The sequence below is a fragment of the Dendroctonus ponderosae genome, unplaced genomic scaffold (assembly GCF_020466585.1).
Source record: "Dendroctonus ponderosae isolate FM_Combo_2020 unplaced genomic scaffold, Dpon_F_20191213v2 Dpon_F_20191213_1, whole genome shotgun sequence".
In the NCBI taxonomy this organism is placed as follows: Eukaryota; Metazoa; Arthropoda; class Insecta; order Coleoptera; family Curculionidae; genus Dendroctonus; species Dendroctonus ponderosae.
The window spans coordinates 52,265,412-52,279,802 of record NW_026017110.1 but is presented as its reverse complement, the minus strand read 5'-3'; the positions used below and the strand labels follow the sequence as shown (position 1 = coordinate 52,279,802).

Below are 14,391 nucleotides of genomic sequence, written 5' to 3'. Positions count from 1 at the left end.
ACTCAAACTAAAACAGTAGACAAAACCTGTATGTTATGTAAAAACTCCATCCAAATCGATAAAAAAATTAATACAAATTGTTTTATTGCATCTATTAACACAAAATCTATATGAAATATTCCATAATACAAGATTTTATGTATTCACTTGCACTACTTAAAGCGCTTTCATAAAATTCTAAAAAAAATTAAAGCCGATTCACTGGATTGTAACTGGATAAAGGATAGCGAGTGTGTATTGTACATAGATTTACAAAATATGATAACGAAATGGATGAGTCTAGCTTGAATCATGCCTGCCTATTCATCAATAAGGAAGGAGCCGAGCCATATTCGAATAGACACGATAAACCCTTTTATCAAAGAGTGAAAGGAGATTGTTCGCATGGCTAATCCAAAACTAGAATCAAAACCAATTCATTCTCTGAAAGACAAAAAATACCAGCTCAAAATTATAAAATTTTGAGAGCAGTGAAAACTTGAATCCTTTAAATGATCTTTTATTAGTATTCAAGAACAAATTAATCTAATATTTATTTAGTTAGCCATTATAAAAGACAGAAGCATTTATACAATTCAAATGAAAACTATAACTCATATTATAAAATTCCAATGTTTGTTCTAAATACATAAAATAAACATATTTGGATATTTAAATACATTATGCAAGTTTATGTGTTGTGAATTTAAATCTAAGTGAATCGCAGTATATCCAGACTGAACTATAAAACCAATATACATAAGCCCCTACATGTACAGTATGAATTATCTTGGCATATACAGATCGCTGTGTTAAAAAAGCCATTGCACTGTTTTATACCAGCGAACTTATTGGTATTTTCTTCTAATGGGTAAAAAAACAATAGGCGTTTAATTAATTTCAGTTTCAATTTACCAGATCTAAGAATCAATTTGAAAATAATTCACCCTGTACACACAATACATAGGTCTTCCTTCCAAAGGCTCAAAAACATATTCCGATATTTAATTTAATAATCCTCTCTGCCGTTATGCTTCTCTATTTTAAATCTCCTACACCCTGTACACTAATCCGCTTTCAAAGTATGTTAAATGTGAAAAAAAAACTGCCATACCAATAAATGTTATATTGTCAAATTAACGTCTATGTTACACCACTGCTTAAATTATTAATTAATGAGACTTTTATAGTTAAAAACCCAATTACACATGTAGATGTTACAAATGGAAGACTTAACAGATTGAATTTTAAAGTATTTTAATAGTAACGTAAACGTTTGGTTTCGTGTGATTAGATATAAAATTCAACACAACTAGCGAGGAAAACTTTTCTATTCTAAATTATCATAGCATGAAGAACACCGGCTAGTTTAAGCACCAAAGGGATTTACTATCACAATGACGCGAAGGTCCGACCTACACTTGAAACGCCTTAGTGCCACATGTAGCACAAAGTTAAGGTCAATCTAAACATTGGTGATATAAGCAGTGGTGACACTCAAGATAAGTAAAATATAGAACTTTTGACAACATTCCAGCTTTTCTTAATGAGCCATAGCTTAGTAATTGAGGAATTTGCAGACAAAGAAACGTTGCTTTCGCCCAGTACAAGATTTTCTGTTGCTAAAAGTATTGTCCTATAAAGATGTCTGAAAGTTTAAGGTACTCGGCAGGAGTGCTTAAAAGATCTACTTCTATTTGACACCACAAATTGGCAGTATTTTTAAATACCCTATCACTAAAATTGCATCTAATTAACAACCTTAACTTTTGGAAAATGACGGACAACATAGATTATTCGGCGACTTTTAAAAGAACATTTATATAGGGCTATACTTATTTCAAATTCTCAACCGCAGTTGTACCGCGAGTCCGCACCTGCCTCACGCTTTTACACTGTTGCACCTTTATAGTATGTGATAGTCTTTATTTTTTAAATGTACTTTTTGGTTCCAAGTGCAGTTATTTTATAGAAGCGCACAAAGCGATTTCTTTTTCTTGTTTTGTTTCTTCTCTGGAGATTTTTTATTAATTTGTCGAACTAGATCATAAAATATCTGAAATAAAATAATCACTTTTACTCTTAATGCAGCGTTGGAATTAAACATATTATGCAGAAAATGTAATTTTTGTCAAATCACAACGGATAGTTCTGGTTTACCTGAATTGAAACACCGTGAATCCGCATGATATACTAACTACTGAAGCCCTTAAAACCTACTACTTACATCGTAAACATTAATTTTGGCTTTGGCAGAAGTTTCCATAAAGGCACAGTTGAACTGGCGAGACAGGACGCTGCCTTGCTCTTTGCCTACAACTCTTTCATCTTCCAAATCACATTTATTTCCAACTAAAACCATTGGGACATCATCTGTATCCTGGAACAAACAGAAAAATTCCATAAAAAAAATGAAGAGTGATTCATTTGATAGATGAACTGTAATATATAAAAGGTAGGTATAAAAACTTGGTAATTTCAATAACTAAAGGGAATGAATTAGATATTACATTCAAATAGCTTAACAGTTAATAATAAATAAGATATCGTAAATGTGTTCCACCCAGATGAGAAGCGAATTGTAATTGCAACATTCCGCAATGAATCACTCTTTAAATTGAGCAAACATTTAACTAATTCGCCACAAAGCAATAATATGTGCTGTGGTCAGCAACAACCGATGTCTGTTTCCAAAATATTGATTAAATAGCATGCAATTGCGTTAAAATACTTTATCGCATCCCACAAACATTTAATCATTATTATGCCGCCAAATTACCAGCAAATGGGTAACAATATTTTAACACAAATGCTGCAAAAACTTTTTTCTAGGTGATAATAACTTGTTTTTTTTTGTTATTTTCAAAAAAATTTAAAATTTTACAAACTTTATTTTCACTTTAAATAGATTTCGTTGTTTCCCAAGACCTAAAAATTACTATACTTAGTTGACGAAAAATAATCAACACGTGAGGTAAGATTTTGTTTGTTCAACGAATAGCTTTTTTAAAACGAGTTGTCAAAATTTGTAAGCTAAAAGTATCAACAACATATTCGTATTAGATCAAGCATCGATCACTACTTAAAGAATGTTTCTGCAAAACACAAATGTTAGAGAAAATGTAAAATTCTTCGTTATTCTCGGTGGGGTTTCTCAAGAGGTTTGCAATTGTCACTATCGATAATTCGCGTGGAATCAAAAAAAGGGAAGTCTAATGTTTTATAATTGGTGGTATTGCCAAACAGCTTGATAATACGGTTCGATTCGTGTACAGTTCTGTTAACTGCAGAGATAAATTTCTGCATGGCCGAGAAATAAAGGAAATGAGAACAGGAAAACGATACCAATCTACTGGTCTTAAATTTTATAATCGAATTTCAAATTGTCGGTAAATTCTTTCGGCAGGCTTCAACGGTACGTTCAGATATCAAGAGAAGATATTCAGGTAGCAACTTTTCCACTTCATTACATTGTTAAACAGGGCCGTTTTATTGCATACTGCCTATACTAAATAATAATACTGATTCAATTAAATTCATTGCCATTATGCACAATAAATTGGTGCTACAGCGTTTCTGGTTGTGGCCAGAAGGTATTTAAGAATATCAAGGTTTATGAATGTTATCGCAAAGCATACCCGGTTCAGCCGTAAATTAGCAACTATGAAGTTTATACTTGACTAAAGGTGTAATATGTTAAAGGGGTAAATTCTTAAACGCTCATTTTCCTTTCGTTACGACAACATTTTACAATATCTCCCAGGATTAGTAAATTATTTACTTTCCTTATTATATTATATATTAATATATTTATATTTTAGCTGTAAAAATATATATTTAATAGTTGTGAAGATAAATTTTACGTTGAATATTGCATGACCCTTTATTTCTGCCGTTGATTATGAATAAAAGCAAATGTATTACACGGTTAAACTCGACAATTTCCCCTCGCCCACACGATAGGTCCTTTAATTTGGGGCCTCACTAAACCTTCTTGTATATTCTTTGCCTATAGAAAGGGTGTAATTGCCTATCTATACAACAAATATTTCCAAGAAAATTGGCTTTTTTCGACATACTTGACCCCGGCCAAGGTGATACCATTTCATAGGTGGTGATTAATGACCCCATCGATCAAAATTCTTTTATGGAATTAATGGACAGAGAAAACGATGGTTTCATAATGGGTTCAAACCTAACTGATTCAAACCATAAAACAGTTTGCGAGCTATGCAACTTTCTGCGACAAGCTGATTATTAATAATTGTATTACTGAGTTAAAAATGACGTAGAATAACGTTTAACAAATTATTATTGTAGTATAATTACTACAATATCGATAACTACTTGATTATATTTGATAACTCAATATACGTCTGTTTGTTGTTACAGCCAAGGTTAAACGTATCGTTGATATCTGAAAATTAATTCCAGAATACTTAATAGGGAAAAATCGTTGGGGTAATAAGTGAATGTTTTTCTAATTAACTTGACTTTCCTAACAACCTACACCGAAAATATTTACTTTTCAGCCTTATTATTCTTATAATAAAAAGAAAAACAAATAGCAGAACAATTAATCTGCCATATTAATATGAACTGATAACATCGTTCATTAATTAACGCGGCCATAATGTACATCCTGAAATAATTTTCCATAAGGGTGGATCTAGGGAAGGTATAATATGATTTTACTTTTTTCCGAGTATCTGTGATGACTCACTGGAATTAGTTGGACTTTCTGTACGATTCTTCGCTTCACTTAATTAACTGTTCAAAAATTTTGATAAATCGCTCGAATAGCGAAACATAAAAATTACAATCATTTTAGCCACATTACTGTTAATAAAACTGGTTTATTAAGGCGCCTCTCGGTTCAGCAATAAGACATTTTATAAATAATTATGCAGCGTAGTACGTTCTAAATTGTCCTAATGAATAAATAATTTAGCGCCTCCGATCAATTTGTCTTGATTGCCTTGTTCTCAAAATAGGTATAGTCGCTTCCATCTAACAAGCTGCGGTTTTATTCGCAATTTACATAAAATATTACACGCATCAGCTCTAGATAAAATATCACCTCAATTTATAAAAAAATGCCAATCGTGCTCGTCACACATTATTAGCGATCATGTAACTACCTACCAGGAAAAACGGAAGTTTGTGCTTTGGATAAACATATATAGTAATATCTTATATCAAATACCAATATTTGGTAAAATAAACATCTCAGTAGCTTTTATGTCTTATAACATAAAAATCAAGTCTGATGTGACAGTGCAAAGCCAAGTAGTTCATTTGCATTAGAATAGTTTGATAATCTAATAGAATAAAATTAGTAAATCCGTCATACTAGTACAAAAAAATTCTCGCATATGGCTAATATATGAAATAAGTGCACGCCAGCGTTAAAACAAACAGACAGCTGAAATGATAAACCATTTAATCAATTTACGCCCGGATATAGGTATTAGTTTTTTCCTGGCTGATTAGAATGGGACCGCATTTGTTATGATAATGAAACTAACTGTAATAGCATTGAAAGTAATACCGGGTGGCCGAAATACTGTAATGTCCGATAAATAAAATGGTTACATAACTGCTTATATTACCCCATGTAATGAATAAATGAACTTCATTTTCAAGGTATTTAAGGCGACCCGAAACTGAAACCCACTTTATTTCACACACGATAAGGGCGATTTCAGATATTACTAAATGACACCCAAATGAACAGGCATTTTTATACCAAGAAAATCAATAATTCATGTAATGTAACCGCTTGCTACATGCTAGCTAAAATTGATAAATGACACTGAAAATCGCTAAAATTGGCAGCATAATATCAATTAAATAATTTAAACATGATTCATCTAAAATATGGCCGCTGTTAGTCATTCCGGTTAAATGATTCAAATTGACGATTCGAACAATTAAAAAATAACTTACCTTGACTCTAAGAATTTGCTCTCGGAGGTCTTGGAGATCGTTAAATGTTGACTGAGCCGTAATTGAATAAACCAAAACGAATCCCTGGCCATTTTTCATGTACAAATCTCTCATAGCAGTAAATTGTTCCTGTAACAAACGTGTTATTTATTCACAATGAAACTTGATCTGAGCAACACAGTGATTTGCTTACGTAATGAACAACTTTTATGCTTTCAAAAACACTCATTATGAAGTCAATGTTTTAATAGAGAAAAAACTGAAAACCCTCTAACAGTTTGATAAAATAAACTACCCCTCCAATTTTTCCGTAAGGCGCTTTAAAAACATCGCTGATAAAATAAAATGCTTTCAACAACTTGTGTCAAATGAATCAACATGGAAATAATTTTAATAATAAAATGAAAGTATGAATTATTGAGAAAAAGTCCTTCTTAGGAACTAAACTGAAACGTATTCAATTTTGAAGATACATGTTATTAATTGTTTGAAACTTTGAGAAAATTGCTTCTTTACGTAGCAGCATATTTACAAATTGAATAAAAGTTTACTGACGAGTACCTATATTAGGAAAGTTTAGAGAAAAAGGAATAAAGAAATTATTTTTTTCAAGTTCAGGAAGGCGTTTGAAGAAATATTTCCGGAATATATTAAAATGATACTAGGTATGTAAATGTTATTAATGTTAATGAGTAAGAGTTGATGAAAGAAGAGAAATGATGAAAATGATGCTTGCAAAAGCTCAAGTTCAAACTATTAAGAGATCCAAGAACTGGACATAATATTAAGTTACCGGGTACCAGAAATTCTTCGGCGAAGAAAAAACCAACAAATATGCAATTTCTGTAAAGGTAATACGATTACAAAAAACCTTGATACTTACAGTTCCAGCAGTATCTAAAATTTCCAACATGCATTGCTGTCCATCGACTTCGACTTGTTTCCTATAACTGTCTTCTATTGTCGGATCATATTTTTCTACGAAAATTCCTTGCACGAATTGCACTGTTAGTGCTGATTTGCCTACACCCCCCGAACCCAACACAACGATCTTGTACTCTCGCATCTTCCTGGTATTATTTGGCTTATAGTCTGAAAGGGAAATTACTAACATAAGTTACTGGTAGAAATATGGATCATTATCGTGTAAAATCATATTTGCGATGGAAGATGAGACACGAATTAGTAATCCATACTCGGGCAAATTTATAAAATATTTACATACAATCATGTGACAAATAAAAAGGCACTTTAAAAAAGTTTGATGGCACATTTGAGATTAGGTACTAAACCCCCGAAAACAAATAAAACCAGATAGTAAAAGGCTCTTGCTAACAATAGATAGATAGGTTCAATATTTTCCAGCTGTAAATGAATATTAATATTTTTCAGAATCGTATAGAGGCTAAACTTTATCTGATCATCCGGCTTGTAATGAGAAGTTCATTTGTTAATGTGGAACACTGTGGAAAAGAGCTAACTACTACTAACAGGGTAATGGACATAATTATTTATTTGAGTAATACTGTAATTTATGATCCGAAGACTATTTTCTTCGCATTTATGCCACAAACAAGAGTTTTTAATTATTGGGGGATATTAATGAAAATTAGTTGTATAAGAAATTCGGCCTTTTATGGAAGTTAATTGGCTGAAATTATAAACAAATTACTTGGCCCAACAAAAGCCTTATATTCAATGCCTGAAAGTGACTTATTGAATAATTTACCGTTTGAATAGATTTCCATCAAGGCAGGGGAATCAACAAGACCCACACACTGAGAAACCCTTCTACAAGCAACAGTGAATACAAGTTTAATTATAATTAGAACTGCTGGCATTTTCAGAATTAAAGATGCTTGTGCTAGTTTAGTTAAAGGCGATGTAATTGCTCCCTCAGTTCGCTTTACTCGCAAATTTTCAATAAAAGAATGTAGCCTTTTGATATGTCAATCATTTTACAAGTTGTATACAATTTGTAGTTTACTACGCTGGAGACGTGTTTATTTAACATCTTGGTTCGTGATAAGGAGAATTAATGGTCTAAAATCAACAAATACTTTTAGATTTAATCGCCTCAATTCTTTACGACAACAAAAAGAAATGGACAGAGCGCAGGTGAATGAGTACGATAAAACAAGTTGAGAATCAAATACAGATTTCCTATTTCTTCAACTGCTACAACAAATTTCAAACGATCCTAAACGATAGCTCTGATTTTCAAACTAGGGCAATTTTTCTTCGATAAGATTTATTTTGCGAGTTTTCGACATTGCATTATTTCAGAGAGGACTGGCGTAGCCAGGGACAATAAAGCTGTGTGAATTACGTTGACAAACTTAACTATAAATCTCCATAACTAGTAGAAGTGGAAGAGGCTCCGTAGTAGAGGAAAATACATGTTTGATTGAAGCACCTATTTTAAATTGCCACTTGTATAAAGGAAATGTGTCGCGCTTCGTGAGTTTGCGTCAATTCCAATCACTTAAAAACCGTTCTATGATAAAAAATCTAATATTGGAAATAATTAGAAGAATCAATAAAATATAACATTATGAATTTTAGGAATAATTGCCCAACTGTCAACTTGTTAATGTGATTATTTTTCATAGCAGCTTAACACTATACTTAAAGTTTTATGTTTACTTAATAGACACCTATGCTTTTGTTTGCTTTTGAGATTTTACTTAAATTGATTAACCAATTAAACGAGATATTTTTTAAATAAAGTGTGTATATTTATTGCATAGTGTGTGTAATTAGTGTATAGGTATACCGGGTGTCAATTTGAAAACTTCCCACCCTTAATATCTTTCTTGCAGTTCAGAAAATTTTTCAATTTTGTCTCAATTGAGAGGTTTGCTATTTAAGCGTCGAAACACGAAAGCAAACATATTTGACATTAAAACATAACGATAACATTAAAAGATGTTTGCGTTTCTGACTGGCTGGTAAAAGATCCAAACATCCCAATAGGAGAAAAATAGTATAAAGAAAACAAAACAACACATATCAATAATATAATATTGTGTGAGAATAAGTTTTACCAATTTATTCCAACCGTCCAAAAACAAAGACTTATCGATAATTGTAAAGAAACTGTCTGCATAATACGTTGATAGAAGGTTCAGTTTTTTTTAAATAACAGCTTGGTGCATGATTTCAGAGTTAACTAGAGTACGATAAAATATTAAAGTGGTGTAGGAAACGATTTCTGGACATTTTCCTATTTTTAGAGCTGAACCAATTCATGCAGCCATGACAAAAAATAATTTCACAAACTTTTTTTTATAATATGCATGGATATAACGACGAAATATTTTGCAACGTGATTAAGTATAGAGAATAAAATAATAAACAAGTCGTTTCTGTCAACATGCCTCAAACATTCCTTCTTAAAGTAATTAGAATCTCTTAAAGAGGGAATTATGAAGATGATTGTTTCCAATATATTCTAAACAGTTTGTGCTAAAACTATGAAGGTTGATAGAGGAAATTTGATGTCTATGTAACCGTGCATTGGGTTTGGTATTCAAAAATTTCTGGAATGAATTAAGTAAAGGGATTTTTTTACTGTCAGGTTGAAAGTGTAAGAGGTTCTTGTTTTTGAACGTTTATTTGACAACAAATTGCAGTGTAAACATGGAAGTTGTATAAGAAAAGAGTAAAATAACTTTTATAGTACACTCGAGAATGAAAAAGAATACGGGCAGGCATACGTCAATAAAATGAAGAGACATTCGCCTGAAAAATTCACCTAATCCAGAGGCAAGAAATTTTAGGCTCATGTAGTTTTTAAAACAAGATAGTACAACTTTCTATTAAGTGCTCAGTTTTGTGGCATGTGATGGAGATTTCGCTCCAATTGAAAGAAGAAAGCGTGCTATAAACGGTGTCAAATGATATACAAAATGTAATAACTTCCCCAAAATATGATCAGCCCTTCGAGGCTTCTCACATGTCTGTACACGAATTTTGAAAGACAGAAGAATCTCCAGACACATTTCCCAACACCAAAGCCTTAACATATCAATAAGACAGAAGAATAACGATTGATTATAGAAATCCAACAGTACTTTATATAAAATAATGTTTTGCCAAACTCGAAGGCTAAAAAACCAATATGACAAAAAACATCAAATTTGCAGAAATAAAACTTCTACCATTTAACCCTTAAGAACAATATTACCATTAGACAACATGGGTCAAGCCGATACTTTCCCGAACCTCCTTCCTTTTCGTTTAGCAGGCGATTAATATTTAACGATTATCTAATCGTAAAATAATATCATTTCATATACTTATTTGGAAATTTTTATTGCCTTCTAACATTTTACAAATCAAAGACGAATAAAGTGATAAAACAAAAAATATACATAAATCAAACAAGAAAATTTATGAAAAATAAAGAAAGTTAGGGAAGTAAAAGCAAAGGTAAATTCCCTAGGCAATGATCAAATAAGTTTCTTCGGCCGTAGACATTAAAGATCAAAGACAATTAAACAGAAAAACAAACAAATACACGTAATTGAAAAAAATTGCGGTTGTGATTTGTGACAAGATAATGTATATACGATATAATGTGAATAACAAAACAATTTGGGATTCTCGATTGGGCCCGTTGGTCCACCGGCCCTGAAGCTACCACCAGCAAAAATATTTATCGTCCATGATTGGAAAATCCGAACACAAAACATTTTATAGAAAATATCTTAACTGAAGAAATTTCGGGCCTGAACAGTAGCTCAACTCACCTGTAATACTAATTACAACTGTAAGTACTAACTTACAACCTTAATAAGAATTTTATTTTGGCACTTATTCCTTAACTTTTTTTATTATTGATATTTAATTTGTTTATTGGTAAATAACGCATTAAATTTTTGTTCTACCATTTACTGTTTCTAGATGTTAAGAATGGCTTAGAAAGGTTTATATTAGAACATATAAAAAATTGTGTTTTCTTAATGAAGTATGTAAGTAGGTACGTGGCGCTTAGCGTCACTCTTTGATTGTAACGCATATTGCTGAAAATATTGCCAAAAAGATTATCCAAGTTTTCCCTTCCAGTTCTTTTCGGGGTTCGTTTATAATAACTTTTCTTATTAAGTTAATATTTAGAATCACCTATAAATATATGGTGGTTATTTCCGGACAGAATAAAAACTGTATTTTTTAATAAACAGCAAGATAAAATACTTAATTTATTTAAGATTTGAATACATTAACGAATCAAATTTTATTAATAGAATTTATTTCCTCATGTCTAATATAAATCTTAACTGTGTAGTAAAAAGCTGTGAAAACCGAATTACTGTTTATCTATAAAGTTGGCAAGTTTCGAATATCTGTAATATTGTATACAAGTATTTTTGACAATGGAGTTGAACATGAAATATTGGGTCTCATGAATAAAACGTAGTAGTAAATACTTTTACTTCAATTCTTAAAGCAAAACCTTCTAAGTAAATGATAAAAAAAAAGCTCGAGCACTTGCTTTACACCCGAAGGAAAAGCATTTGCTGCACTATAAGAAATACTTCAGATTATATGAATAGTCATGCTTTTGCTAGGGCGTTATAACAAAAGCTTAATTTTTCTTAAGGTACCTCCAGCGAAAGGAACCCGATAGGATAATTTGTTGAAGACAAGACGGTGTACTGAACGTTGCATGGGACAGCCAGAAGGTATCCAAAAACTAATAATGTGCTGAGAGGTTCTACACATTTCAAAAACACTATGGGAGACAGACTTCGAATTGGAAGAAGTGGAACTTAATAACGCCATTGAAAAAAATGCGGACGACGATAACATTAGAAGTAGAATGGGAAGGCGGGAAGAAATTAGATTTTGAAAAAAGTGCACTACAAATTTGATCCGATCGTACTCTTAAGAAGTTTTGATGTCTTCCTCTAAGCTCATAGCGTTGCTCTTTCTTCCACACTCACATTATAACTACTACAAAGTACCCATGTCTCTTATATTCAACCAGACATTATGATAAAAATATTATTTTCTAGGCTTGTTAAAAAGCGTGGCAAAAAGATTAATTAACGAAGCGAACGAAACGAAGCAAATGCTTTTCTTTCTACCTTTTGCTTCAAAGGATTTGCCTTTACTTTGTACTTCGAGCAAATGCTCCATTTTTATTCATCAGATCCATTCTCTTTTGTATGCTTTAAATAAAATACCTGATGCTTTTCCACCAAGGCAAATTTAATTGTCCACATTTGCAAAATCCACAATAAAAGACGAATTCCCTATTAATAGGTATTACCAATGTTTTTTGCATGGCAAGTATGCCAAAAATTACTCAGCTTTGTTAGTCATGAGCTCCAGTGGTCGTTCTAAGAGTATTAAAACATTACAATTACCCACCGGAAATTTGGGGCCATGATTTCGATTGAAATAAATGTGAGGTTGTATTAATTTAAATATTTGGTCTCTCTAGGAAATTAGTGGGTTTGCAAATAGGCAAAGAAGATAAGGGTACCCTGTCCCAGCTGAGATCTATTTTTGCACATTTGGAACCTAAGGACGAAAACCTGGTAAAATGGAACCTAATGAACCACATATTAACCATGAAGGGATCACTAAATACTGCTAAACCTAATAAAAATTTAAATGCCTACTAACATGGACTAATGTATGATTTACGTACATTTTTATGGTAAACTGCAAGTGGAGGTCCTTGGATTTCAAAGTTTATTCTGCACTTCACAAAGACGTTGAAGGATTAATGTCAAAATAGTCCAAATCCTCTTGGATTTACACTGTCATGGCTCAACAAATACGAGTACTATTCTTGTAACTCATTTTTTTCACTCACTATAAGGGTATCGTGGACGATTCCTCGGTATATTCCAGTGCTGAGTATGATTTCAAGGAATGTTGTAAACTTATCCTAAGTATTTAACCGTTAATTTGGTATCGGGCGATGCCGAGTTTACTAAAAATTAGCCTATCTATTAAATATATCACCGCTTCTATTCGACTTCGACACTACGTTTGACTTGCACTAGCGCTTGAAGCGCATGCCATGTTGCAAGCTTATTTTTCTCCCGATTGAATAGGCATGAATAATGATAAATTAAGTTTGCAAACAATTACCTTTAAATTAATGTCTGACAATATAAAAAAAATTAGTAGTTTGGAAAGAGCAATTAGAAGCAATAAACCCCAATCAGCTCAACTGCATCAGAAAAAAAAACATTTATAGTGCTCTCTGAGAGTTTGCTGAATAAAATTAGATGTACATTAACAATGTATTTTTTTCTATTATCATACTACACAAAGAACTCGTTAACGATTATTATCAATTGTAATCGGATATGCTGCGAAATTCGCACTATGGCAACCTTGTACGCTTGCCGCACCCGACGGATGCTTTTAGCAATATTTCAACCCTAATTAACCGCTAGATGGCAGATCGTGACAAGCAGTAAAATCGTTGATATTTGAATTACGATAGTGGTATAAGGAAACATAAGTAAATCAAATTAAAAAAACCCAAAACATACACATCCCGATCATAGAAAACATGTTTACAAGTCGATATGATTATATAACAATCTTTCCAAGCCCGTCAAATACTGTGTGACTTTTCGTTCCCACAGTCCTATTTTGTTTGTTGATTTTGAATGTAATGCTGCGCGCAATTCGCTCCGTTTAGATTAAAAAATATACATTTTTCAGTTTTTATGCAAGAAGTTACCAATTTTCTTATAAAGGAGTTTTTCCTTCATCGTTTTATGGTGTTTTCGCGATCGATTGTGCGGTTTTAGTGAAAAATAACGCCTATTTTGATCTGCGAACTTTCTCTCACTGGCTGTCACAACGTGCATTTGGAATTTCAAGACATTTTCGGATTTTTCGGGATTTTGCGGCCATGGAAATGAACTATGGGGTGAGCAACTTAAAGGTAAATGTACTTAATTTCAACTTCGACCCTTTAGCGGCTTTCAACAAAATACACATCATATGTTGACCTTCTGGCAACTTATAGGTATGTTACCTAAGTGTTGTAATAATCTTTAAAATAGTTATGGTTAGAAATTGCTTGATTTGCTTGACAAAAGCGTATTTAAGGTACCAAATAACATTCTTAAAGAATAAGTAAGGGAATTGTGTGCCTTGATAGAACCCCTAAGGAAATATTGTGATAACTTTCTAAACAACAGTCCTATTAATTCCAAATCAAATTCATTCCTGGGTTTCAGTCATTTATTGTCTCTATTTATCAATCAAAATACGTTTCGGTGTATTTTTCCACCATCATCAGTTTTTATGTGTAGCGTTGTTGCTGCTTTAAGCCTTGGCATGCATTTTCAATTTTCAAAAACGCTACACATAAAAACTGATGATGGTGGAAAAATACACCGAAACGTATTTTGATTGATAAATAGAGACAATAAATGACTGAAACCTAGGAATTAATTTGATTTGGAATTGAAACACAGTCAG

At 32.2% G+C, this 14,391-nt stretch overlaps 1 protein-coding gene across 1 annotated transcript; it reads right to left on the bottom strand.

Moving 5' to 3' along the window:
- Positions 1-483: 483 nt before the first annotated feature.
- Positions 484-12,971, bottom strand: LOC109533808 (ras-related protein Rap1). The gene is made up of 5 exons (XM_019899245.2): positions 12,590-12,971; positions 6,812-7,020; positions 5,929-6,057; positions 2,207-2,359; positions 484-2,035 (listed from the first exon to the last, which is right to left on the bottom strand). Exons 2-5 carry the CDS (start codon positions 6,992-6,994, stop codon positions 1,946-1,948), a joined length of 555 nt encoding a protein of 184 aa, XP_019754804.1. The 5' UTR covers positions 6,995-7,020; positions 12,590-12,971; the 3' UTR covers positions 484-1,945.
- Positions 12,972-14,391: the final 1,420 nt, after the last annotated feature.

Excerpts from the sequence above, each read along its gene's own strand:
- LOC109533808 (XM_019899245.2), bottom strand. The coding sequence starts at position 6,994 with ATGCGAGAGTACAAGATCGTTGTGTTGGGTTCGGGGGGTGTAGGCAAA. Across the intron at positions 6,058-6,811 it reads TTTTAGATACTGCTGGAACT|GAACAATTTACTGCTATGAG; the intron begins GTAAGTATCAAG and ends CGTTTGTTACAG. Across the intron at positions 2,036-2,206 it reads CCAAAATTAATGTTTACGAT|ATATTTTATGATCTAGTTCG; the intron begins GTAAGTAGTAGG and ends ATTTTATTTCAG.